The sequence below is a fragment of the Diachasma alloeum genome, unplaced genomic scaffold (genome assembly GCF_001412515.2).
Source record: "Diachasma alloeum isolate Michigan unplaced genomic scaffold, Dall2.0 Dall_scaffold_00586, whole genome shotgun sequence".
NCBI lineage: Eukaryota > Metazoa > Arthropoda > Insecta > Hymenoptera > Braconidae > Diachasma > Diachasma alloeum.
Window position 1 is genome coordinate 21,948 of NW_021680718.1, and position 24,904 is coordinate 46,851.

The 24,904-nt window shown below is 35.9% G+C and overlaps 2 protein-coding genes across 2 annotated transcripts in view; both read left to right on the forward strand.

Moving 5' to 3' along the window:
• The first annotated feature begins 4,667 nt into the window (after positions 1 to 4,667).
• Positions 4,668 to 11,998, forward strand: LOC107043480 (probable dimethyladenosine transferase). The gene is made up of 5 exons (XM_015265017.2): positions 4,668 to 4,902; positions 10,428 to 10,794; positions 11,270 to 11,615; positions 11,703 to 11,809; positions 11,889 to 11,998. The coding sequence occupies exons 1-5, from the start codon at positions 4,845 to 4,847 to the stop codon at positions 11,929 to 11,931; spliced, it is 921 nt and encodes a 306-aa protein (XP_015120503.1). The 5' UTR covers positions 4,668 to 4,844; the 3' UTR covers positions 11,932 to 11,998.
• A 2,518-nt stretch (positions 11,999 to 14,516) lies between these two features.
• Positions 14,517 to 24,904, forward strand: part of LOC107043481 (zinc finger protein 423 homolog) — a 73,554-nt gene continuing 63,166 nt past the window's right edge. Inside the window, exons 1-2 of the mRNA XM_015265018.2 lie at positions 14,517 to 14,741; positions 15,652 to 15,902. Of these exons, the coding sequence (XP_015120504.1) occupies positions 15,794 to 15,902 (109 nt within the window). The 5' untranslated portion in view covers positions 14,517 to 14,741; positions 15,652 to 15,793. The remainder of the gene's footprint in view (positions 14,742 to 15,651; positions 15,903 to 24,904) is intronic.

Here is a 24,904-nt window from a genome sequence, read left to right on the forward strand (position 1 = left end):
TTTCACCTCCTCGGTAGATGGGAAAGTATTTTTTCTTATCATCAGCCCTGAATGTAGAAAATGACAAATTTCATGCAAAATTATTTTCAAAAAAAGCGAATCCTAATTTCTGATAAAATTTATCTATTCATTCTTCAGAATATTAATCTTTATTGCGAATTGAATCATTATTACGACTATTAATCATTATTACGATTCTATTGTCAGATTTCGAAATTGGGGATTTTGTGAGCAATTTATCCATAAATGTCGAAGGAATGGTCGAAGACTTGTTCATTTCCAATTTCAATTTGTTTGAAATACTGGAATCTCAACAGCAAGTCTTGGATAACTTCAATCGGTTGATCGCCTCTGCTCAGAATCTTCAGAGGAAACTTGCAAGACTGATGCTGCACCCCCTTCGTCGAGTTGAATCAAATAGCACAGTGGCTGACTTTGATTCTTCCTCTGACGCTGTCGACGAAGAAGGCTTCGCAGAGGGGGACGGAGCTAACTCCAACGAAGAATGAATGACATAAGCACGAGGACATTTCAGGCGAGAAGTTTGCGTTATCGTTACGCAATTGTATAGGATTTGTATGACACTTCTATTGAAAATTCTATACCTTTTCGTCCATTTTATTAATTAAATTCCGCCATTGAGATACTTTCTACAACTTTCTAAAACACTATGATATTCTGTTGGCATCTTTAAAAATTTAATTACCATGTTTTATTGCCTGAAAATCCCGGTCCAAAACTTTTGTGAATTTTTTTCTTGGAATAATTTTTTATTTAACATTTTTCCTTAAAAACACTAGCGGCGAAAAAGTAATAGACATGTCAATAAAATTCTCAGAAGAATGCGCTATATTTTTTATTATGAATTATCTTCAGAGGAAAATAGGGGAGAATGAGGCAATAAGGACACCTCTCATTTTTCTTGAAATTATAAAAATTCATTATGGTTCTGATAAATCGACGTAGTTTCGTTGTAAAGTATCTCTTCTTTCCTTTGTAATGAGTCCAGTCTGAGCAGAATCGATGAGTTCATGTCTGAGTTATGAACATTTAGAACGAAGTTAAAAGTGTCCATTTCACTCTGTTCTCCCCAATCGAACAAGCTTTAATCCTAAGAAAATTTTGTAGCTAAGAAAATTTTTAAAAATGATATATTATGATATTTCCCTCTACAATAATTCTACTGACATTATTACCATACCTGATTGTAAACTAATACAAGATATTTCATTTATCTCCAGATGCACGAAAAGATTTGAAATAAAAACCTCTAGAATTGCTATAGAACTCTCTATTAGTTTTATGCCATTTCTATTGACGTAATCTATGGAAATTATTGTATATGATGAAAAGTCGATAGGATACGTTTTTTCCATACAACTCTTTCTATGAAATTTTTTTTATGGAATTTCTCCGGCATAAATTTTCTAAGATTTTTTGTCTTGATGGAGAGTCATGAAGAATAGAATGGAAAAAATGCAAAATTTAAGCCGAGAAAATTCTATAGAATATATTTTAATAGAAGAAGTTGTATAGAAAAATCGAACTCTATTGAATATTTTTATTAAATATTCTCTAGTGAGCATGTCCATAGAATCAGCTATAAACTTATAGAAAATTCTATAGAAATACAGTAGATTGTCTAGCAAATTCGCTAGGTTTTTCTACTTAATTTTTTCTTACGTGAAGTCATTTCATTACTTATTAATGCCTTTATTATTTCTGTAAGAAAATTACACTATAGGTTTACTGTAACATTATGAGGATAATTTAATGCGTAAATGGATGTAAAAAATGAAAATTTTCTCCGTCCCTCAAGGAATCAATTGATGAATTCCAATACTTCAATGATATATAGTTGCCTTCTATTAAGCCCCTCATGTGTTTGTTCAATTCTGTTAATAACAACGATAATAACAAAAATAAATGAATACTTTTTCTGATAATAAACGATTAGTTATTAAAACATCACTCCTATTCTCTCATCACGATTAAACACGGACTGAAATTCCGACAATACAAATTGATCGACAGGATTGGGATTTTCTCTACAGCTTATTCTACTGAGATGTTACGTATGGAAATCTAGTCTTATATTGATCAAACTTAATGCAGTTGATCAATTTACAACATTCAGATAAGTGAAGAATTAGGATCATCGATGCTGGTCAGCTTGGAATGAAACCCATCTGACCATCTTTGTCTAAGCTAAGAAACTTGGTTAGATATTATGTCTTTTGGCCTCCTCCCTGGAGGAACTGTTCACCGAAATATTATCGTAGAAAATTATGAAGATCTACTTGCATCCAGCCATTCCGTTTAACCCCATAATAAGTATTTCATTTCACAGAAAGCTGTGTTAGGCTATTTCCAAATCTGATTAATTTATATATTTCGTTTTTTTCGTTTGAAATTTCCCTTTGCAAACAGATTCCTCCATTGATGATTGATATCGGTTATTGCAGTCGTCTCCAGTCCCTTCAGTATTTATTAATTTCCTCAATTACCTTCTGAAGGAGTTATTTCACAAAAAAAGGCACCGCACTATTTTGTTGCCAATGAAAATAGAAATAAATATATATTTTTCATATTTTCCAATCAAATTACTCCTACCAAGATAATTCAATGTTAATATAACTATCAACATTTACTTCAAAAATTGACAAACTGATTTATTTATTTATTTATTCTTGTACTAGAACGATATATATATTTACTTGTTAGTCCCCTCATTTGGTTAACATTGATGGCAATGACAACGAAAATTAAAAATAAAAACAATTATTTTTTGCTCCGAAAAAAGAAATATTCAAAACGTCACTCCAATTCCCCATTCCCCCCATATCACAATGAAGCACGAAACATAATTTCGAAGATGCGAGTCTGTGACGCGAATTTCAGTCTAGTTACTTCGGCTTCAGTATTTACCGCCGCCTCACCTCCATCTGCGCCCAACTTCAAGTCTTTTACGAACTTATTTGACCGATTGTACACCGAATGGACCATGCGCATATTTGAATTTTGGCGCTTCTATTGATATGTCACTAGCAAAGTGGTGGGCGTGGTGGTCACCCGCGTGAGGGGAATAAGGTATGATACAGGGAGGTATGGTGAAGTTTTGATGTCGCCGACACCGAAACAGGGGACAAGTTCCAATGGAAGCCACGCGCGGCGCTGTTGCGTCCCTTCCGCTCACGCGGATTAGATCTCCCACCACACGCCGATTTTACTTGCGTCGCNCCACATGCCGATTTTACTTGCGTCGCGAGTTCAAATCCCCGTCAAATCAATTTTTTTTTTCATGACAGAGAAATAGTATATTTCGTAACGAGTGCAAAAAAGTGGTTTTTGGCGGGTGGGAGGTTTATATCACGATCCAAAAACCACTTTTTTAACGAGTTATGAACAAAATTTTTCATCACAATGTGTCGGAAAGTTACTTCTCCGATACAGCGTGATGAAAATAAAATTTTGTGTTCAATCGAGAGGAACAGGATTAAAAAATGTTGAGATGAAAACTATATGATTCTCAGCAAATAGTTCTATGGGATCGAGCGATAAAGATTGACTGAGAGTCATGTCGACTAGACGATTGAAATACTAATTAGAAGGAAGAATAATTAACATCAGAAGTCCATTTAATTAATTATTCCTCTTCTCTTCAGTGAAGCTTAATAGGGAAGAATTTGGAGGGATGGGATTACGATAATGAGGATCCCAGTTTGAACTATGTTTTTTAATGTTTTCTTCTATGAACAAGTTTTGAAAAAGATACGAGGGTCATAATGGTCACGAGGGGTGAAATAAATGAGGTACAAGGGGTTTCAAGATCCACAAAAAAAAAAAAATGTCCCAACTGTTCACTTACGCACCTCACACAAATAACAATCGTTCTTTGACACTTGATCACTCGATAGCAAATCACCGCTTTTTTCCAGCCATTGTCGTCGCTTCTCAATTTTTTTCACACTGGGAAGGGAGAAAAAACGATAATTATCCCTAGAAGATGCTTTGCAATTTATAATTGCACACGATTTAACCATTTTGCATGAATCAACTCGCACAGACTGTTCAGATCTATTGGAGTACGTTTTGGAGCAGACATAAACAAACAACATTCGCGAGATATTTTCGCGCGAAAAATAAATATTGTTCAACATTGGACAAAAATGCATTTTCATTTTATTTTTAATGCTATTACATTGAGCAGTGATTTCACTCTCAATCTTGGTAATTATTTTCAGTAAAAAAAGAAAGAATTCACCTATTATAAGATAAAAATCACCCCATTAATGAAAGAGTGAGCGGGCCATTGACTATTAAAGAAATAGTACATGAAAAACCATGAATATATTTGCATTTTTTTATTTTTCTTCGCATTGTACATGTAATTTCATACGGGGCTAATTATTTTGACTTAAAATATAAATTTCATAACGTTCCCTCCAGCAAAAAAAGTGCCAGTGGTGGGAGACTAAAGGAGATGAGGGGAAGCGTAAGTCGACCGGAACGCCGCTTCTGGCGCTCCGGCGAACTTGTCCCCTGTTTTCTGGCTTCATCATACCTGCTTGTATCATACCTTAGAGGGGAAGGGACGCAACAGCGCCGCGCGCGGCTTCCATTGGAACTTGTCCCCTGTTTCGGTGTCGGCGACATCAAAGCTTCACCATACCTCCCTGTATCATACCTTACTTTTTAGTCAATCCTCTTTGGCTCCAAACCTGAAACAATACAACAAAAGGTTAGGTTTCCCACGTGTTTATAATTCTCTGTTTATATCACTCCGAAAATTTGACATTTTCGTTTGTAATTGATCAATACAGAGTGAATAAAATCGTTTAAAAATGCCGAAAATACGGGTGGAGAAGAAGAGTCGGGTCCATGAGAAAATCGCCAAGCAAGGTACAATTGATCATGTTTTATTTCATTATTTCTGATAGTGAATTTTTGAAATTTCCTCTTTCGTGGCTTCAAACATTTCACCACAAAATTATATCAATTGTATTAGTCAACATTGACATCAGTGTTAATATTAACATGTTTTTAATATGATATTTATGTTGAACAATTCCACACACTAAATCCGACATGAAAAAAATTTTATGCTTCCGATTGTCTTGCCGATTCTTTTTTGAGAAGGAGTAGGCGAGACCAAGCTCTCATAAATTTTTTAGAGCGATTTGATTTTTTTTTCAGCGATTTATGATAATATAATTGCCATAATTGAAATCTAATAAGGATTGCCTGGGAATGACTCGCCTGGAGAAATACGTTATTAAAAGAATTAATACTTCCGTCAAGTAAATGGATACTTGGCAAAAATTTTTTTTCTCTGTGCAGGAATGACAGTCGGTAGAGGCTTAGTTCCACTTTGTTCGAAGCCACTTTGATGTTGCCGTGTGGGCCTGCATCTTCATATGAATTCCCTGTTGAAGAAAAAAATTTTCTGTACTGCTTCTCACGATTTCTCGTCTGGGAATTGGTATTACATACTTCCTAAACTCGAAAACTTGAAAATCACTACAGAAAAATATTGTTTTCCTGGACTGTTGCGATGGGGTTTTTTTACTCGTGTGGTTGGCCACTCCTCACCTATGGCTCGGAGGCCAACGCCACACGAGTAAAAAACCCCATCGCAACAGGCCGGAAAAATACTATTCTTCATAAGTTGTTTCAACATTTTATGTGAGGCGACAACATTGAAAGAGTCAAAAACCAAGACTGTCACAATTCCAAAACGATTAGAAAATCCAATCTGCCGTAAATTCATTGATTGTCAAATAAGTCATAGTTCTTAAGAGTCCCCTCCCCTCCCCTCCCCCACTGTAAGGTTCAGGTGGATAGTTATATGTTCCGAAGTGAAATATGGTTTAAAATAAGTCACTTTCAACTATTACTGGCCATAAAATTTGTTTTCTTAGACATTTGCGCATTGTTCCCGGAAACAAATTTAAGAAAACACTTGATTACCGAAGAACGACTACAAAATAACTATAGTTCTTTGGTGAAAATATCGGTAATTATGCCCCCAAGTTACCCCTAAAATTTCGGATAAAAAAAAAGTTTTCGAATAATTGCAGATAGAAAAAAAAAATTTATTTTGCCATAACGACTCATAATTGAATAAATTGTGTTCAAAGGCAATCATTTTCAAGCTCTTTCCGTTACCTTCCAATGTGTGAAAACGAAAATTCGATTCCTAATGATTAAATTCAATTATATTTCACCTTTTTCTCAAACAATTAAAATTCAAGTTGAANATAATATAATTGCCATAATTGAAATCTAATAAGGATTGCCTGGGAATGACTCGCCTGGAGAAATACGTTATTAAAAGAATTAATACTTCCGTCAAGTAAATGGATACTTGGCAAAAATTTTTTTTCTCTGTGCAGGAATGACAGTCGGTAGAGGCTTAGTTCCACTTTGTTCGAAGCCACTTTGATGTTGCCGTGTGGGCCTGCATCTTCATATGAATTCCCTGTTGAAGAAAAAAATTTTCTGTACTGCTTCTCACGATTTCTCGTCTGGGAATTGGTATTACATACTTCCTAAACTCGAAAACTTGAAAATCACTACAGAAAAATATTGTTTTCCTGGACTGTTGCGATGGGGTTTTTTTACTCGTGTGGTTGGCCACTCCTCACCTATGGCTCGGAGGCCAACGCCACACGAGTAAAAACCCCCATCGCAACAGGCCGGAAAAATACTATTCTTCATAAGTTGTTTCAACATTTTATGTGAGGCGACAACATTGAAAGAGTCAAAAACCAAGACTGTCACAATTCCAAAACGATTAGAAAATCCAATCTGCCGTAAATTCATTGATTGTCAAATAAGTCATAGTTCTTAAGAGTCCCCTCCCCTCCCCTCCCCCACTGTAAGGTTCAGGTGGATAGTTATATGTTCCGAAGTGAAATATGGTTTAAAATAAGTCACTTTCAACTATTACTGGCCATAAAATTTGTTTTCTTAGACATTTGCGCATTGTTCCCGGAAACAAATTTAAGAAAACACTTGATTACCGAAGAACGACTACAAAATAACTATAGTTCTTTGGTGAAAATATCGGTAATTATGCCCCCAAGTTACCCCTAAAATTTCGGATAAAAAAAAAGTTTTCGAATAATTGCAGATAGAAAAAAAAAATTTATTTTGCCATAACGACTCATAATTGAATAAATTGTGTTCAAAGGCAATCATTTTCAAGCTCTTTCCGTTACCTTCCAATGTGTGAAAACGAAAATTCGATTCCTAATGATTAAATTCAATTATATTTCACCTTTTTCTCAAACAATTAAAATTCAAGTTGAAAAAGGGAAATTTTTTGAAAAATCATAACTTGCTGGAAAAAAATAGAATCAGTCTAAAAGTTTTATGAAAGCTTTGTTTTCATGGATACTTTCTCAAAAGAAAAAAGACAAAACAATCGGAAATATGACATTTTTTTCATTTCGGATTTGACGTGGAATTGCTCGTTATTAAATTCTCCTTTATTGTTTATCTGGACAGATCAAAACTATTGAATCGATGTATATTTAGGGGGAGTTGAAAGGAGCTTTCTTAAATTATCAAAATCACCTGTCCATATGATGCGATTTAAATGAGTCACATCTCATTTTAAACCTAAGAAAAACTGTCTTGAAAATGAAAAATCAAGCAGGGGTTCGAGCCTATCCGACAAAAGGCATGTTACCATAACTTGTTACGTTATTAATGTTTTGCTTTCTTTGATTTCTAACAATTCCATTCATAGTAAGCTTCCGAATGAATTCGTAGCAACTCCCTGTGACAGGTATACAAGCGCAACCACATTCAACGGGATGTCTGCAGGGAGATGCTGAACTTTTGATGAAAGAGATTTATACAAAATGTTAAATATCTCCGAAACCGCTCGGCCGATTGTACCCATCCAAAATAACAACCCTCAATATCACAAGAGCTATAATCATAAGAAATTTCAAGTTACTATCTTTATTTTTTCTCACACTATCGCGCGGAAAAGATAAAAAAAAATTTATCCTCAAAACGTTCATCCTTCCAAAACTGAGCATTAAATTTCGGCGTATGTACTAAGACAGGAACATCTATACAACCTTGTTTTTCGAAAATGATGATACAATATAAAGTTATATGACATTTTGAGTCATCTTCATGTGAAAATCAATGATAGAACAACGATATTTCATTCTATGCAAAAATAGTATATTTCGTAACGAGTGCAAAAAAGTGTTTTTTGGCGAGTGGGAGGTTTATATCACGAGCCGAAGGCGAGTGATATAATCCCACGAGCTAAAAAACATTTTTTCACGAGTTACGAACAATATTTTTCATCACGATGTGGCGGAAATTGGACTTTTAGGCACGCGGAGCGTGCCGAAAAGTTCACTTTTCGTCACAGCGTGATGAAAACGTTTTTTACATCAATTGTTCTATTCCGAAAAGTATCAAACCGATCAATTTGAAATTTTACACAGGCGTGCAACTCGATTATACTAATTATATAGTCCTCAACATTACCAAATTCCACTACATCCTTCACTCATGTACTGGAACTGGAACGTCAATGGAAATTTCAGACAAAAACAAAACATAAAAAAGCCAATATCACGTAAATTTTGGATGAACAGGTATATATTTTTGAAATAACTAGATGGAAGACATTGAGACGAATAGTTTTTGAGATATTGAGCAATATATTTTTTTTTTTACAAAAAATGGAATATCTCGAAAATTACTCATTCGATTTCGCCATCTGAAATCTCAGCCTGTAATCTAGTAAGAGCTCAAAAACTACTGGACCGATTGAGCTGAGATTTCGCCAAGATGTACTCCGAAATAATATCAATTACGAGCCTTTCGTCCTTTTTGTTTCCGAATGGAAGCTTTGCATTGAAATGATATAGAATGAAGTGGAACGTAAAGAAAAGATGTTTTTTTGTAACATGTCTATAGGTATGTGTATGAAAATTTCGATTTTGGGTGATTTATTTTTGGAAAATGTGGCTTAAATACGGTTAACTTCATCGAAAAAAATCGGAAACTTCGAGATATATTCTGAAATCCTGAGATATAACAACACGGAGAGAAATGTACGAGAAAAATTACCGTGCTCGCACAATAAAGTGGGTTCAGATCGTCTTTCCAGGCGAAATGTACTGCAAAGAGTAGGAAAAAGTACAGTTGCGCGAGTCATTTTTCGGATAAATGCGGCGAAAAATTCTTGTGCAGCACGGTAAAATCGAAGCGACAGTGAATTTTGACGAGAAATACGAGAAAAATTATGACACTGGCTATCAAATTTTTCCGGTGCTCTACCAGAATCCTAGGACCCGATCGCGCATCTGTAAGATTTCGGCACTCTTCGTCCCCCCTCCGCAGCCCCGAACATCAACTCAACGTGACCAGATGATTTATTCCGTCGCCTCCTCTCACATATCACCTTACTGAAACCCCAGGTTAATGTTTTTCATAATATCAATTCAGTGAAATATTAATTAGTGTTGTGATAAAACGGTTAAGAAATAAAATAAGTGACCTTTATTGTCTCTTCATGAAGTGTACAACGCTGTAGAGATACATTGGCCTGTCAAACGTTCCACATACGTTTGCCGCGCATTCCGCTTTTAATATGGGAGAGAGGATATGGAGAAGAGGTTGAAATAAAATTAATAGGACGATATGCTGAATCACAATGTTTACTCATTTTTAACTATTGAATGTAATTTATCATGTAATAGAAAACAGGGATCAAGCTTTTATTATGCGGTACCGGAATTTTTACTATGCAGCATCGGAATTTTTCTAGTGCTAGACAATTGAACCCACTTTACCAGACGGCACGGTAATTTTTGCCTGAATTTCTCCTGAACAATTCTGGAATTTTTTTCTCCGTGAACTTGTTCAAATTTCGTTTTCCCCCTATATCTCAAAATCTACTGCACCAATTCCACTTTTTCTTTCTTCAGAATATTCGTCTCAAGGGTTTCACACCAGATCAATCAAATATGCATACCTATTCAACAATGTTTTCAGCAAAAGTTGTAATCGGCCGAGCTTCGGACATATTTAACGTTTTGTATGAATCTGTCGGATAGACTCGAAACCCTGTTTGTTCTGTGAACATTAAAAAAAAATTCCCAGAATTTTGCACGCACATACGGACGTATAAGCAGACATTTTCTAAAAACATCATATCACGACGTTTCATGACATTCTAAGTAATTCCCAAGCAAAATTAGAGAATGTAAAAATCGATCAATTACAAAGCTTCCATCCGGAAGCAACAAAATCTTAGAATTTCACTCTACCAATCTCAAGTTAATGATTAAATAAAGCGTTTTTTCATCCTCTTTCTGCTAATTTCATTCTTTTTAATTTCTGCTCAGGACTTTCCTTTCCGTAAATCGTTATTTTGTTCTTATTAGGTATCATGTTCAATAAGGATTTTGGCCAGCACATACTGAAGAATCCTCTCATAATCCAGAGCATGGTGGAAAAGGCAGCGTTGAGACCTACTGACGTTGTCCTCGAAATTGGTCCTGGTACTGGTAACATGACTGTGAAGATGCTGGAGAAGTGCAAAAAAGTCATTGCCTGTGAGGTGGACACCAGGATGGTGGCGGAGTTGCAGAAGAGGGTCCAAGCAACTCCTCTCCAGTCCAAACTCCAGATTGTTGTGGGAGATGTGCTCAAGGCTGATTTACCATTTTTCGATCTATGTGTTGCTAATGTTCCTTATCAGATATCTTCACCTTTGATGTTCAAACTTCTGCTCCATCGTCCTCAGTTCAGGTTATCATTTATCGATTAAATAATTAAAGGAGTAGAATAATTTTAAATTTATCGGATAATGGATCGATTGAATAGTTTGATGACTTGAATAATTTGTCTAATTAATTGACTGAATGATTTGAGAAGTTGAATAGTTTTTCTAATTAGGTAAATGTCTGGAGAATGGGGAAAATTCTTCTGTTAAATGATGAACTGCTTGTTCATTTATCAATTTTAGTTTCAGTTCGATATCTTGATTTGAATAAAAATTCTTTTCCTTAAAGAATCTCCTTGTAACTTAGAAAATGTTCAAGAAAATAAATTTTTCTTTACATTTTTTGATAAAACTAAGAATTGAATATTGGTCTAGTTGTTAATTGTTTCGAAAACCAATAGATTTGGGGGAAAAAGATCACAAGACAGGAATATCACAAAAGAATTTTCGTTGAGTTCGAAGGGCTCGAATTTATTTTATTGACGTTATTTATTTTTCTAGATGTGCAGTACTCATGTTCCAGAGAGAATTCGCCGAGAGATTAGTAGCTAAACCCGGTGACAAGTCCTACTGTCGATTAAGCGTAAACACCCAGTTATTAGCCAGAGTCGACATGTTATTAAAAGTTGGCAAGAATAACTTCAGGCCACCCCCTAAAGTCGAGTCGAATGTCGTGAGAGTCGAGCCAAAAATACCCCCACCCTCTATCAATTACCAAGAGTGGGATGGGCTGACGAGGATAGCGTTTGGAAGGAAGAATAAAACTCTTTCGGCTACCTTCAAACACACGACTGTTCTCTCGATGCTGGAGAAGAATTATAAACTCCATTGCAGCCTTAATAATAAGGTTTGTGACTCTTACTCGTGAAATTTATTGACTCAAACTCATTCCCCCATTTTATTAATTTGAAATGATTTTTCTTTTGCTGTCTAGCCAATTCCTGAGGATTTTGACATCAAATCATTGATCATGGAGACACTAGAGCAAGCGGAAATGGGGGACAAACGTGCCAGGACCATGGACATGGACGACTTCATCAAGTAAATATTGTTTTCACATTTCAACAATTTTGACTTTATTTAATTGAAAAATATTAATTTTTTATTTCTGTTTTTTTAGACTTCTGCACAGTTTTAATTCCGCTGGCATTCATTTCTCGTGAATCTGCATTGGATTAATCATTTTTTATTGTGGAATATTAGAACTGAATAAATTTTATTTATACTCAAGTATGATATGGATTAAGTTTCATGTTTTTTCAATAACTGAAATTTCAGAGCTTTCATATAATTTTTTAAAAATATATTGAAAAATGTGTTTCGAAAAAAGTCGAAAGAGATATTTCCGTGAATCGTGAAATTTTCGACAAAAAATCTCCGAACGGATATTTATAATTATGAGAGGAATTGTGGTTTAATTCAGATGCATAACTCCTTCTTGAAGAATATTTTGAGAAAAATGTTTCGTAACGCACCCTCAATATGAACATTTCCATAGATATATTTTCTGGAACTCATTAATTTCCACGAAAATATCTTTATTCCCTCAGATTCACAGGTAATCGCAAAATTCCAATGTCCCCCATCAACTCTTCATTCTACCCTTCACTAACCTTGCGAAACCTGAATGCCAAACCTAAAAAACCATGATTGATCATCCTTTCTATTTTTCACATAAATATATATATTTTTTCCGTCTCATGTACTTGCGAAAAGTCTTCGCTAGTTGGTATTATATTGGGAATAGAGGTAGTACTGTGGGGGTGAGCTTTGCGTGTCTAGGGTAACGGTGAGCCATGAGAGAAGTGGAATAGTTGGGCATTGGGATGTGAGAGTGAGTGAGCTCTGCACGAGGAATGAAAATTAGATAGAAAGGGATGGTAAATGGGAACGACGATCCAAGAGGGAAACCAGCCGGGGGGTAAGGGTCCCTGAGGAGTCAGTGGTCTCCTCTGGCGCTGGCAGCCCACGAGAGAGAGGGACGGAAGAACTAATCAGCCTGGCGCATGTGCTCTGGACTCTTCCATCATCCCAGGGGAATATCCTAGCATCCCCATAATATACCAGAGTCTCTCCTCACTTCTACTCATACCGTCTTTTTTACTCTTTCAGGTTAAAATTTCTTTTGTCTTTTCACTTTTTTCTCTCGAGTTTTTAAGTTTCTTGGTTTAAAAATTACGAAATTTAAAAATCAGCTTTAGTTTTTGATTTTTGGTATTCGTTTCTTCGGGAAGTTTTTTCGTTCGCGGGATGAGGGGAAATTCTGGTAGTACCAGGGGAGGGCTTTTTGAGAGGTTTCTTTAGGTAGTCTGTTAATATTAATTGACGGGGCTTTATAATAAAAATCCCTTGGTACATTTTGTCAAGGCCAATGGGGTAAATATTTGTGCTTCATCAATTATTAATTGGAATCAGTTTTAAGGGCTTTTAAGGTTTTTTTTTGGAGATTGTTATGAGAGTAGTGGAGGTGAGAATTAAATTGACGTGAAAAACCAATCTAAATTATCAGATATAAAATGCAATTTTATATTCAAATTAAAATCGATGATTTCTTCTATAATTAGACAAACCAAAATTTTTATAATATTTTTATTCGTATGATTTTTGTAATATTATAGTGATGATAAGGGTCATGAGTGTCAGGAAATTTTTTAAGAGAATTAGGAAATGCAAGAATAAAAAATGCAGGCGGCTGTATCTTCGATACAGCTGTAATTGTACGTGGATACGTCCATGGTCTTTCCTTCTTACTCGAATTTCCTAGAAACTCCGTGCATTCCCTCGAATTTTCTGGAAACTCCCTGAATTTTTTAGAAATTTCAAGAAACTTCTCGAGTTACCTCGAAATGTCTAGAATTTTCTAGACTTCCGATAGATGGCGGTGCACATAATAACGACCGTTTTCCAAAATGACCCCCCCATATTGAAACTATAGACGTATCCACGTCAATAATTTAAAAAAAAATCATGGAGGCAGATGTTTTTTCTTATTATTTAGCATCATGTTTACGCTTTTGTTTAAGGTTTGTTTCTGGATAAGGGTCAGAAAATTTAATTTGAAAAATCAGGAATTAATGAATAAAGCAACGAAATATAATAGATAAAATAATATAATAGATTATGAATATGGAATAATAATTACAGGAATTGAAAAAAAAATTATCAACTTCCTGAATTTCTTAATTACCGGAATTCTTATTAGGAATGTGAAAATGACCGCAATTTTTTCTTTCGTCATATGAGAAATTAATGACAGTCATGTGACGTCATATTTTTTGGTCATAATTTCAGTAGTTTAATATTGTTACTGGTATTTTTAGTTAGAATATGACGGTCACATAGGATTTGTGTCATATAATATACCATAAAATGAGGAGTGAACATGATCTATTTAATTGGAATGTGACGGTCATATATTAATGACGTCATAATTAGTCATGTGATGTGCCACTGACGTGTCACAAAATTTTTGCACATCCTTAATTCTCATCAACGATGCTGATGACTTCAAACACGACTGAACACAACTGACATGAGCATATGACAGATAAACGAGCAATAGGTGGTGGGGTCGGATAAATTTACCAGGTAGTGCGGCGGGCAGGGGGGTGAAGGGGGAGGCTGGGTGTTCCACAAGCCCGCCTACCGTCCAATACGGTTGCTGGTATCCCAAGGGGTCTCCCTCAGCCTCACCTTCTCCTCTTGGTGTACAGAGTTCCCTTTCTCCATGAGTCCGCAAACTCCGTAACTGCTTCTCGGGAGGTCTCTCTTGCAAACTGGGGGTTGATAATACCGTACACGGGTCGGACCCCTTCAGTGTTTGTCCATAGTCCTCACTGTAAAGTCAAGAGTAACGCTCGAGATTTTTTCATTTTTGAATTGTTACTGTCGGTTTATGAAGAGAATTATTTTTTCAACGGCTTTTTTCTTTATTTTTGGCGAAAGGAGGAGGTTGCTATCAATTGGGTCACGTGTATGTTTGTTGATTTTATTTCATTTTTGTACTGCGAAGACAATGTTTATAATTGACAGTATGGAATCATGCCTCTATTTTTGAGTTTTTTGAGTAAAAAATTGGTTGCGAAAAATAAGTTTTGAGACGAAGTGCAATTTTTATAATTTATAAATGGGCTCATTTTGAATATTTTAAGATTTTGTTAATTTTTTGGGATTGGAGGGGAATTGTTGGAATTTCCAAGGGTTCATGATTTTCACTACAAATTTAAAGTTGTTTCATGATGAGAATTATTTTAAAAATGTCTTTGGCCTTATTCATTTTTGTAGAGGAGCGAAGCGGGGGGGAGGGATTCATTGTTTGGTGTCACGTGTCCGTTTGTTGATCTTATTATTTATTTTTATTTTGGAAATATTTTTTTAGAATTGGAATCATGGAATTAAACATTTATTTTTGAGTTGCAAATTAATTGTCAGAGATAATTTCTGACGTGAAATGTGATTTTTGTCATTTGAAGAAGAGTTGTGACTTTGAATATGTGATAATTTAGGTAATTTGTTAGGTTTGGAGTGGAATTTTTGGAATTTCGAGGGTTTTACCGTCCTCACTGTGAACTTTTTTTTTTCTTGATTGTTGCAATTGTTTCACGATGAGAATTATTTTGTCAAAATCTTTGTTGATTTTTTTGTTTGTTTCTTTATTTATTTTTGTTGAAAGCCCCTCGGCTTTATTTTGTGGGGGTTTATCGATTGGAGTCATGTATACCTTTAGTATTTTTTTAAAATGTGAAAATATTCAAAACAATCAAGATTATGAAAGCATGAATTTTATGATTTTGCATATTTCATAACTCGGTTGATTCTGTTGGAATAAAATTAGGAATTTCGGGGTTTCTGTCGGTTTAATATGTCTTTATCTTCAATTCCAGATGATATTTTCGTCAACACCGAACAGTGACAATAGAAATGGCGCGAAATAACAGTGATGACTTCGTTTATTCGAAAAAGTAGAGAATTTATCGATTGAAAAGATTGTTTTTCGCTGACGTTTATGAGATTGAGGGTATCAGGATGCTGTTCAAGGGGAATAGCTCCAGGCTGGAGTTTCTAATCGAGAAGATACAAGCGCATAAAGAATCACCTTCACCTTTGCCCGAGAAGTGCAACGTGAAATTAAAAGGTAAATTGTTACGTTAAAAAATTATTCCCTCTCCAAATTTCATAATTGATAGGTGCTTAGGGATGAAAAATGAACCCTGACAAATTAATTTGAGTCAGAAAAAAATTATGCCCCTCCCCCTTAACTATTTACTAGAACTAAAGAAAAGAATATTTTTCTACTAAGGAGAATTTTTTTCTTCTGAAGAAAAAAATTATCATCAAGAGATAAAACGAAAATTATCGTTGTGAAGTCCTATGAGAATTTTTATGATCTCACGACAATTATTAACCCTCGATCTTTTAACTTTCTCGAGAAAATCTCATTGACAATAAAAAATGCAATGAAATTCCTCTTCCGTTATGGTGCAATGAAACGAAAATGATGAAGTAAAAATTATTTGCCCTATTATTTTTATAATTGGAAGGTTCTCAAGGGGGAAAAATCACCCCAGACGATTCAATTCGTATGAGAAAAATGATTCCCCCAATATTCACCACAACTGTAGAAAAAAAAAACATTTTTCTTTTGAGATTTTTTTTGCTTCTGAGGGAAAAAAAATTATCTTCAACAGCTAAAAAAAATGTATTGTCGTGAAGTCCCGTGGGAATTCTTCTGATCTCGCAACAGCAATTCTTCACCTTAGATCTTTCTCAAGAAAATCCCATTGACGATAAAAAATGCAATTCAAAAATTCTATTCACTCTTTATTTCTCTATCTAAATTTAAATTAATGTTCATGGTGTAATGAAGCGGGAAAATATTTGAACGGAGTATACGTGCGCGGAGAGATTCGACATGAATGCGTGATAAAATCATTTTAATTTGACACGACAAAAAGATTTTTTTTTTTATTATGAAAATTCCGTTTTCGCTCTAAAAACAAGTATTCATTTTTCGTGATTAAAACGATCTGATGCGGATGCTGAATTGCTGATGGACAATTCGTCAATGAAGATTGATTTCTTTTCCCATTTTTTGAGAATTGATAACAGTTTTTGCGGTTTGAAATCATCTCCAGACGTTTTAAGAGGTGGTTTTTGGAGCATTGAGCTATTTTCGCAATTGTTGATTCAACAAATGCATTTTAATAGTTGAAACCTAATTTCGAGGAGTTATTTTCGATTGAAATATTCCAACTGAGTCCTCCCAGGTTCGTCTCCCTTCGAGATTACATGGAGACTCGGTGACTCATTGCTCCCAAACGTCTCCTATGTGTCTCCCATTGGGAACACGGGACGCTCGTCCCCCGTCAGACTCCCATGGGAGATTACGGGTTCGCGCCGTTACGTAGAGATGAGGGACGTTGCTGAACTCGGCACATTTGCAGTTAAAAAATAATGTCAAAATTCTGATATCAAATTTTGCGTCAACTTTAATGATGAAAAATTATTCTACTCACGTACTGGAGCTCGAATCATCAAAGATTAAGGGGCGTTTTTGCTTTATTTTAATTATAATAAAAATAGTGAAATTAGAAAAAAATACAAAATAAGCAGGGATTGGAGCCTATCCGTTAGAAGCCATGTCACCGTTACTTTTTGCATTATTAGGCTTTTCATTTTTTTCTGATTTCTACCAATTCCATTGGTAGTAAGCTTCTGAATGGATCCGTAGCCATTCCCTGACACTGTGACAAGGATACAACCGCAACAGCATGCGACAGGGTGTCGTCAGGGAGATATTCAACTTTTTGATGACCAATAAAAAAAACCTTTTGATGAAATAAATTTATACAAGTTAAATATCTCCGAAATTGCTCAATCGATTCTCCTCTATTATAAGAGCCATAATCATACAAAATTACAACTTGCTATCTCCATTTTTACTTAACTTATCGTGCGTACAAGAATAAAATGATAAATAAACAAGTGAACGATTTTGTTCCGATCGCCCTCCTCTAGATTATTCTAGATTTACCGAGTACCGAACATATTATAAATGTACACTTTGTCTTGCTGGAGAAGGACCTTGGATTTATTAAGTCACAAGCATAAGTGAGGATTTTGAAAAAGGAAATCAACGTTCAAAACATCTGGCCCTTGTAGCACTACTGATCCTTCAAAACCTCTCAATCTCAGCATTCGATCCTTAAAGTATATGACCCTCAAAACAGTCGACTCTTAAAAACGAAAACGTGAAGTTGATTCATGAACATATTCTTCGACAGCCTCAACCGTATATATTTCATCTGAGTTAGGAAGAAGGCCTGAGTTATATGGATTGCACGAGCATAATTGGCGATTTTAAAGTAAAAAATTCACTCAAAACATCTGATCCTTGAAGCTCCTGAACTATTGAACCTTGGGATCCTTAGTAAATTCTACCGTTGAAACGTATGACCTTCTTTGTGACACTTATCTTGTTTTATCAAGTGATCCCGATACAAAAGTCATTGATAAAATAACAATGTGTCATTTATCAAAGAAAATTTTTAGATGAATATGCCAAGATATACTGAAACGATCGATAACAAATTTTATACATAAGTGTGACTCGATAATACTGATAAGTAGCCAAAATTTTAGATGTTCATTTCAACTTTTACGTATAGTATGGAACGTCAAATTCACTCTCACATGAAAAAATGGTAAAAACGTAAATATCTTGAAAACTTAGTACCAACAGTTGTTTATATTTCGATTGATCTTGATGGAAGACAGTAAGACGAGTATTAAAAAGGAAAAGAAAGCTGAAATCGGACCAGTAGTTTGGGAAACATTGAGCAATACAGTTTTTCACAAAAAGTTGAATATCTCCTAAACTACCGATTAGGAGATATTCAACCTATCCTATCCTATCTATATTCTTATCCGATTTCGCCTATAGGGCATTTCATGCTATTTCAACGGAGGAAATTTTTTTTTTAATGAAAATTTGATATCTTGCATAGGGAGGGCCAATAATAATCTTTCCCGTGAAGACTTTTTTTTTGTCAAAATTATAGCAATTGTTAAATTTGAGTGAGTGATGACTAAACATGCATTTGAACATTTATATCTCAATTGTTATGCATTTTATAAAAAAAAAAAAAATCAAAAGAGCTTGTGAAAATCTTCAAACTCAAAAACACCAAAATGACTTCAATTTTCTCTAATTATCGCTACAAACTATCTCAAGTCTTTTTAAAACAACCCAACGTGAAATATTACCCAAAAGGCGCCAGTCTATTTTAATTATTTCTACACCTTGTCTAAATAGACAAATACCAAACCCAAATTTCCTCTCAACACTAAAAAATACTCAAAAAAGACTCAACAAATCTCCAACCCGGACTCTTTACTACAAGGGGGAGGGAGGAGGATACTCCCTTAATCGGGATTTGGATTTTTGGAAATTAATTACAATGCAACACAATTTAAATCTTAAAAGATCAAATGTATTCTTAATACTCACAAAAATTGAAATTAATAATTTCGAAAAGAAATGTAAGCATTTCTACACCATGAAAAAAAAGACTGGATGGACCACTGGTCCTAACCAGTGCGAAAGATAGAAATTAATTAAATGAATTTCGTCTCTACAATGTAGAAAATGATTTACTGAGACTCTCCGGTCTCCCAAAATCCACTAAATTGAATTAATATAGATTCAAAACTATACTCAATAGGTTCGAGTCTGCGGCCTCGATCTTGAAACTTGAATAATGCTCAAAACTACAACTTATCTCGATTCATCTAGTCCAGGACCCCAGAATCCGCTCTAGCTGCTCCAGACCGTCGAGATCTCCAAGACGACTCAAAATTCGACTTTACTCAACTCTAACTATCTGCTATGCAGATTCTCTACGACTGTAAACTGCTACTCGACTCTATATATCTGCTACGCAGATTTCTCCATTACTCAAAACTACTACTCTATAGACTCTACGAGGTCTCGGGGAGAACTGACGCCACGCGGCCAGTTCGCCAAAAATCATACTCAATCAGAGGGCCTACCCCCTCTCTAATCACTTCAAACTAATCAAATCAAATCCTCAACTAAATGCCACCCGGACTGGATAATCGTTACAATATTTAATGTAGTTTTGACTCAAATACTCAATATAAAAATTTCTCCGAAATTATTATCGAAGTGGATTTTCACCCACGATGCTTGCTCATCCTGGGGATGATTCCCCAGGTTCGTCCAGGATTTTCCCTGACTCCGGCATTTGCTGTCCTTGTCGGAAGTCGCAGCTTCCCCCGCTCCAGGTTGGCTCCTCTCATCGGTCAGCGAATCAGATCCGTCCCTAGGTGGTCAGCGGGTTCCAGTTGGCCCCAAGAGACTTTTCTCAGGGCCGTCCTCTTCTTCTCATCTAAATCCTCTCCTCGACGATAATTCCCAAATAATTGATAATAATTCCAATTTGTTGAAATTTTCCCAATGGTTCCCTCCGGTTTCTACCGAAAGGAAGGGAGCTTGAGCTCCCTTCGAGACTCAGGATTTAATTTATTATTTTAATTTAAAATGAAAATAATTAGAACCTGTGACAACCAGATTGTAACAAGCTTTTTCATTCGGAAAGATTAGATGCTCATTTTACAAAAAGTTTCGATCGAAAAACAAATATTGTTGTTATTTCTCAAATAAACAATTAGAAAAACCGTTGTAGTTTCGTGAGTTCCACTCGGGAAAATCTCAAAAAAATATAAATTGTGGAAAATATTGTTGAAAAAGCGGTGTCAAATTTTTGTTTAATGACATTCACTAACTCGTGAGATATACAATTTTTAATGAAGTCATGTGACGTCTCTGTCGCTCAGTGCCCCGCTCAGCACACCACCGAATTTGAGCGCTCCAGCGCGACCGGGTTTCGTTTGCATTTCACTCACTGAATACGTCTTCCATGGAAAAAATATTAAGTAATAAAGGTGATGAATTGTTTTCTAGGGAAGAGAAAACTTATAAATTTTACTTTTTCGTAGAAGAAAGGTAAACGATTGTAATAAAATTATTAGTTTTCCAAGAAAACCCAGGTGAAATTTTTTTGGAAGCAATGGGTTGCAAGTTATTGACAAGTATAATGTTTAAGAGTTTCCACGTAAATGTATACCACTATGATTCACATTATCAATGGAAGGACGGAATGACCGGAAATCTGAACAAGTACCTCAATACAATGTATGGAATTTTGAGGAGGTGTCAAGGCGCTGTCCGTCCGATGGCCCCCATTGACTCACCGGCGGTTATATTCTGCGAAATACATAGGGCCCCTGTGGAGCTGTTTGTTTCCTCAATCCTTAATTGCAGTCTTACACATTATATACTTCTTATTGGCTGAATGAATAACCCATGCAATCAGACTGTCCAATTGCAAACATCTTACTTTCCTTCCTGAGGGTATAAATACCAGGTCCCGATAGATTCTAACTTCAGTGTTAATCGAGAAATTGTATCGAGTATCTGTGGAACTACGTTGTGAATCAGTTCAGATATCATGGAGCGCAGAAATTGTTGCAATCTGCTATCGAAGACGGATCATTCCAAAGTTATGAAACAAACGTTCCGTGTAAGTGATCATGTGCGAAATCAATTTCCCGAAAAAATCGGTGATCATCAGGTTATCTGCAGTGCATGTTACTCATTGCTGAAATGGAGAGAGAAGGATGTAGATGATAAAACTAAAGGAGCTGCAAATGCCTCGTGGATTTGTATGAGGAAGTGTCAGATCTGCTGGAGATACTAGCAAGCTCCAGTGACTCGGGGCATTCTGATCATTCACATGATGGGTGTGAAGAAGAAGAGGAAGCTACACTCAACTGAATAAAGCTTTACCAGTATTAGGGCAATCTCCGCTTTCAACAAACTGGGTTGACCGAAGTATTGCGGAGAAGAGGAAAATTATGAACTCTTTGAAGAAATCACTTTCAACATCTTTCGGATTGGAATGGTTCGCCACTAATATGAATGAAATCGTTGAGGAGATCAAAGACAAACCACAAACTGTCACATCTGCTACGGAGAGAATTCATTTATTGACATGTCTTCCTAAATCATCGTCCATCGCTAAACTTCAGGCAACATTCAACGTGACCTCTTACACAGCATGTTGAGCTTATTGGGTTCATCAAAATCATGGGTTTGGAGTCAATCTGTTGAAAAAGATCCAGGGTCCCTGGGGAGTAAAGAGCTCCGTAGTAGACACCTAATTAGGTGGCTGTTAGGTGGCTAATCGGGGCAGTCTTGTTTTGGTGTAAAAAAGGGTAAATGATACTTGAAACCATTATGGGTGTTAATCTATGAATCATTAATGAATTTCAGTACCTTTAATGACATTAATTTCCAATAATTAAGGGAAATAACTGTTTGCGTATTGAAGGGGACAATAAGTCAATAGGGGGAAGCCGCCGGATGGCGGCAGTGTCGACTTCTCGCCCAGGCCGATCAAGTCAGCAGCAGTGGCGGGACAAATATTTTTCAAAAATGGTAAAAGCACGTACTCATATAATTAATTATCCAAATGGTTCATTTTGGCATTTTTTTATTGGTTTAATTCTGTATTGACCGAATTGCCCTCCGTGAAAAATGTTATGACAAATAGATATAGAGGAGGAGAATGCTCCGGGTCAAATAGGGGCCAAGAGGGTCATCAAATAATTAGATAAATAAAAGAATCTAAAAAATTTGAACTTTGTGGGAAGTATGGGGAAGGGTATGTATACGGAGAGTTGAGATTTTCACCCGTTGATGGGCGGGGGGAGGGGTTGCAGAATCGATATGAACAACACCCACAGTTCCATTTGCATGCGTTGTTTAAATAAACAATAGAATGTCGAAAGTTGGAATTTTAGGGGGTGGGGAGAGGGTGGGGGAGGCATGTATGCCGGGGATTGAAATTTTTACACGAGGTGGGGAGAGGGTTGCAGAATCTATTTGAGCACCCCCCTCCATCACCGTCTGCATGTGTTGTTTGAAATGACGCTGAAACTGTCGAATGATTCTGGTGAAAGATAGGCACGACTTTTGGCGCGGACTGTACTCTAGGCGCACTGAGTGCAGGGGCCCTTTTTTTAAAATAATATTTTAAATTATGTTGAAAAAACCATTGAAATTTATTTTCTAAACAATTATCTTTTTTATGCATTGATTTTCGAATTAAAAAATTAATTAATTCAATAAATAAATTAATTTAATCAGCCGCTCGGTTTTTTTATCTGTGGAAAATAGACGTATATATTTGGAGGGATGAAAATTTAGGCGGTGTGAAGAGGAGGGGTCTGAGATTACATTTTTATGAAATTTATCCCTCCGGAAACATGCGATGATGTTTTATAATTTTTTGAAAAATTAATTTCGGGGATAATACATGAATATGTTGTTTCTCCGGGGGGTTGAAGACAGCCGTATGTATCCGGAGTGGTGAACACTTAGGGGCATGAGGGGAGGGGTTTCAGACTATATTGTTATAAAATTTGCCCCTCCGGAAACATGCGCTGATTTTTTATAATTTTTTAAGCAATGAATTTCGGAGAAAATACATGAGTATGCGGTTTCTCGGGGGGGTTGAAGACACTCGCATATATTCGGAGCAATTAAAATTTAGGGGGGTGAGGGGGAGGGGTTTGAGACTATATTGTTATGAAATTTACCCTTCCGGAAACATGCGCTGATTTTTTATAATTTTTTGAAAAATGAATTTCGGGGAAAATATATGATCATGCGGTTTCTCCGAGGGGTTGAAGACAGCCGCATGTATCCGGAGGGGTGAAAATTTAGGGGGCTGAGGAGGAGGGGTCTGATATTACATTTTTATAGAATTTACCCCTCCGGAAACATGCACTGATTTTTTATAATTTTTTGAAAAATGAATTTCGGGGAAAATAAATGAGCATATTGTTTCTCCGGGGGGTTGAGAAATAATTCTTCTTGAGTTACTTTCATTCCCATCTCAAATCGCTTTTGAGCCTGTCCAATACATGTCTCTGCACTATATATTTTTTTGCGAACTATTTCATTTGTTCGAAACTTAACTATGAACTGATAGTTGCATTTAATAGATGGAGACTTTTAGATATTCAATTACGCTTGATTAACGCTAAAAATTGCATGAAAAAATAATAAGTATAATACAGATTTCATCATGCGAGACGTAACATTTCTTTCTATACCATTTTCATGAATAAGTTGCAGGAAATGTTGGAAATTAATGAAATCGCATTCTTGGCTTGAATTTATGAATATAGATAAACTACTATATGCCCCCCCCCTCTTCGAACGAAACGTGCCACCCCACGGATACACGCGTCTGTCTTCAACCCCCTTTGAAAACCCCATTATCTTGTATTTTTCCCGAAATCGATTGTTAAAAAAATGTTAAAAAATCCCAACATGTTTCCGAAGGAAAGACTTGTAAAAATGAAATTTGTGACCCCTCCCCCTTACCCCCCTAAATTTTCACCCCTCCGGATACATGCGGCTGTCTTCAACCCCACGGAGAAACCGCATACTCATGTATTTTCCTCGAAATTCAATTTTCGAAAAATTATAAAAAATCATCGCATGTTTCTGGAGGGGTAAATTTTCTAACAATGCAGTTTCAAACCTCTCTCTCTCTCTCAGCCCCGTAAATTTTCATCCCTCCGGATATATGCAGGTGCCTTCAACCCCCCGGAGAAACCGCATACTCATGTATTTTCCCCGAAATTCATTGCTTAAAAAATTATAAAAAATCAGCGCATGTTTCCGGAGGTGTAAATTTTATAACAATGTAGTCTCAAACCCCTCCCCCTCACCCCCCTAAATTTCCATCCCTCCGGATACATGCGTCTATTTGCCACTGATAAAAAATCGAGCGGGTAAATAAATTAATTTATTTATTGAATTATTTAATTTTTTAATTCGAAATTCACAGCATAAAAAAGATAATTGTTTAGAAAATAAATTTCAATCATTTTTTCAACATAATTTAAAATATTATTTTTAAAAAAAGGGCCCCTGCCCTCAGCGCGCCTAGAGTACAATCCGCGCCAAAAGTCGTGCCTATCTTTCGCCAGTTTCAGCGTCATTTCAAACAACGCATGCAGACGGCGTTGGGGGGGGGG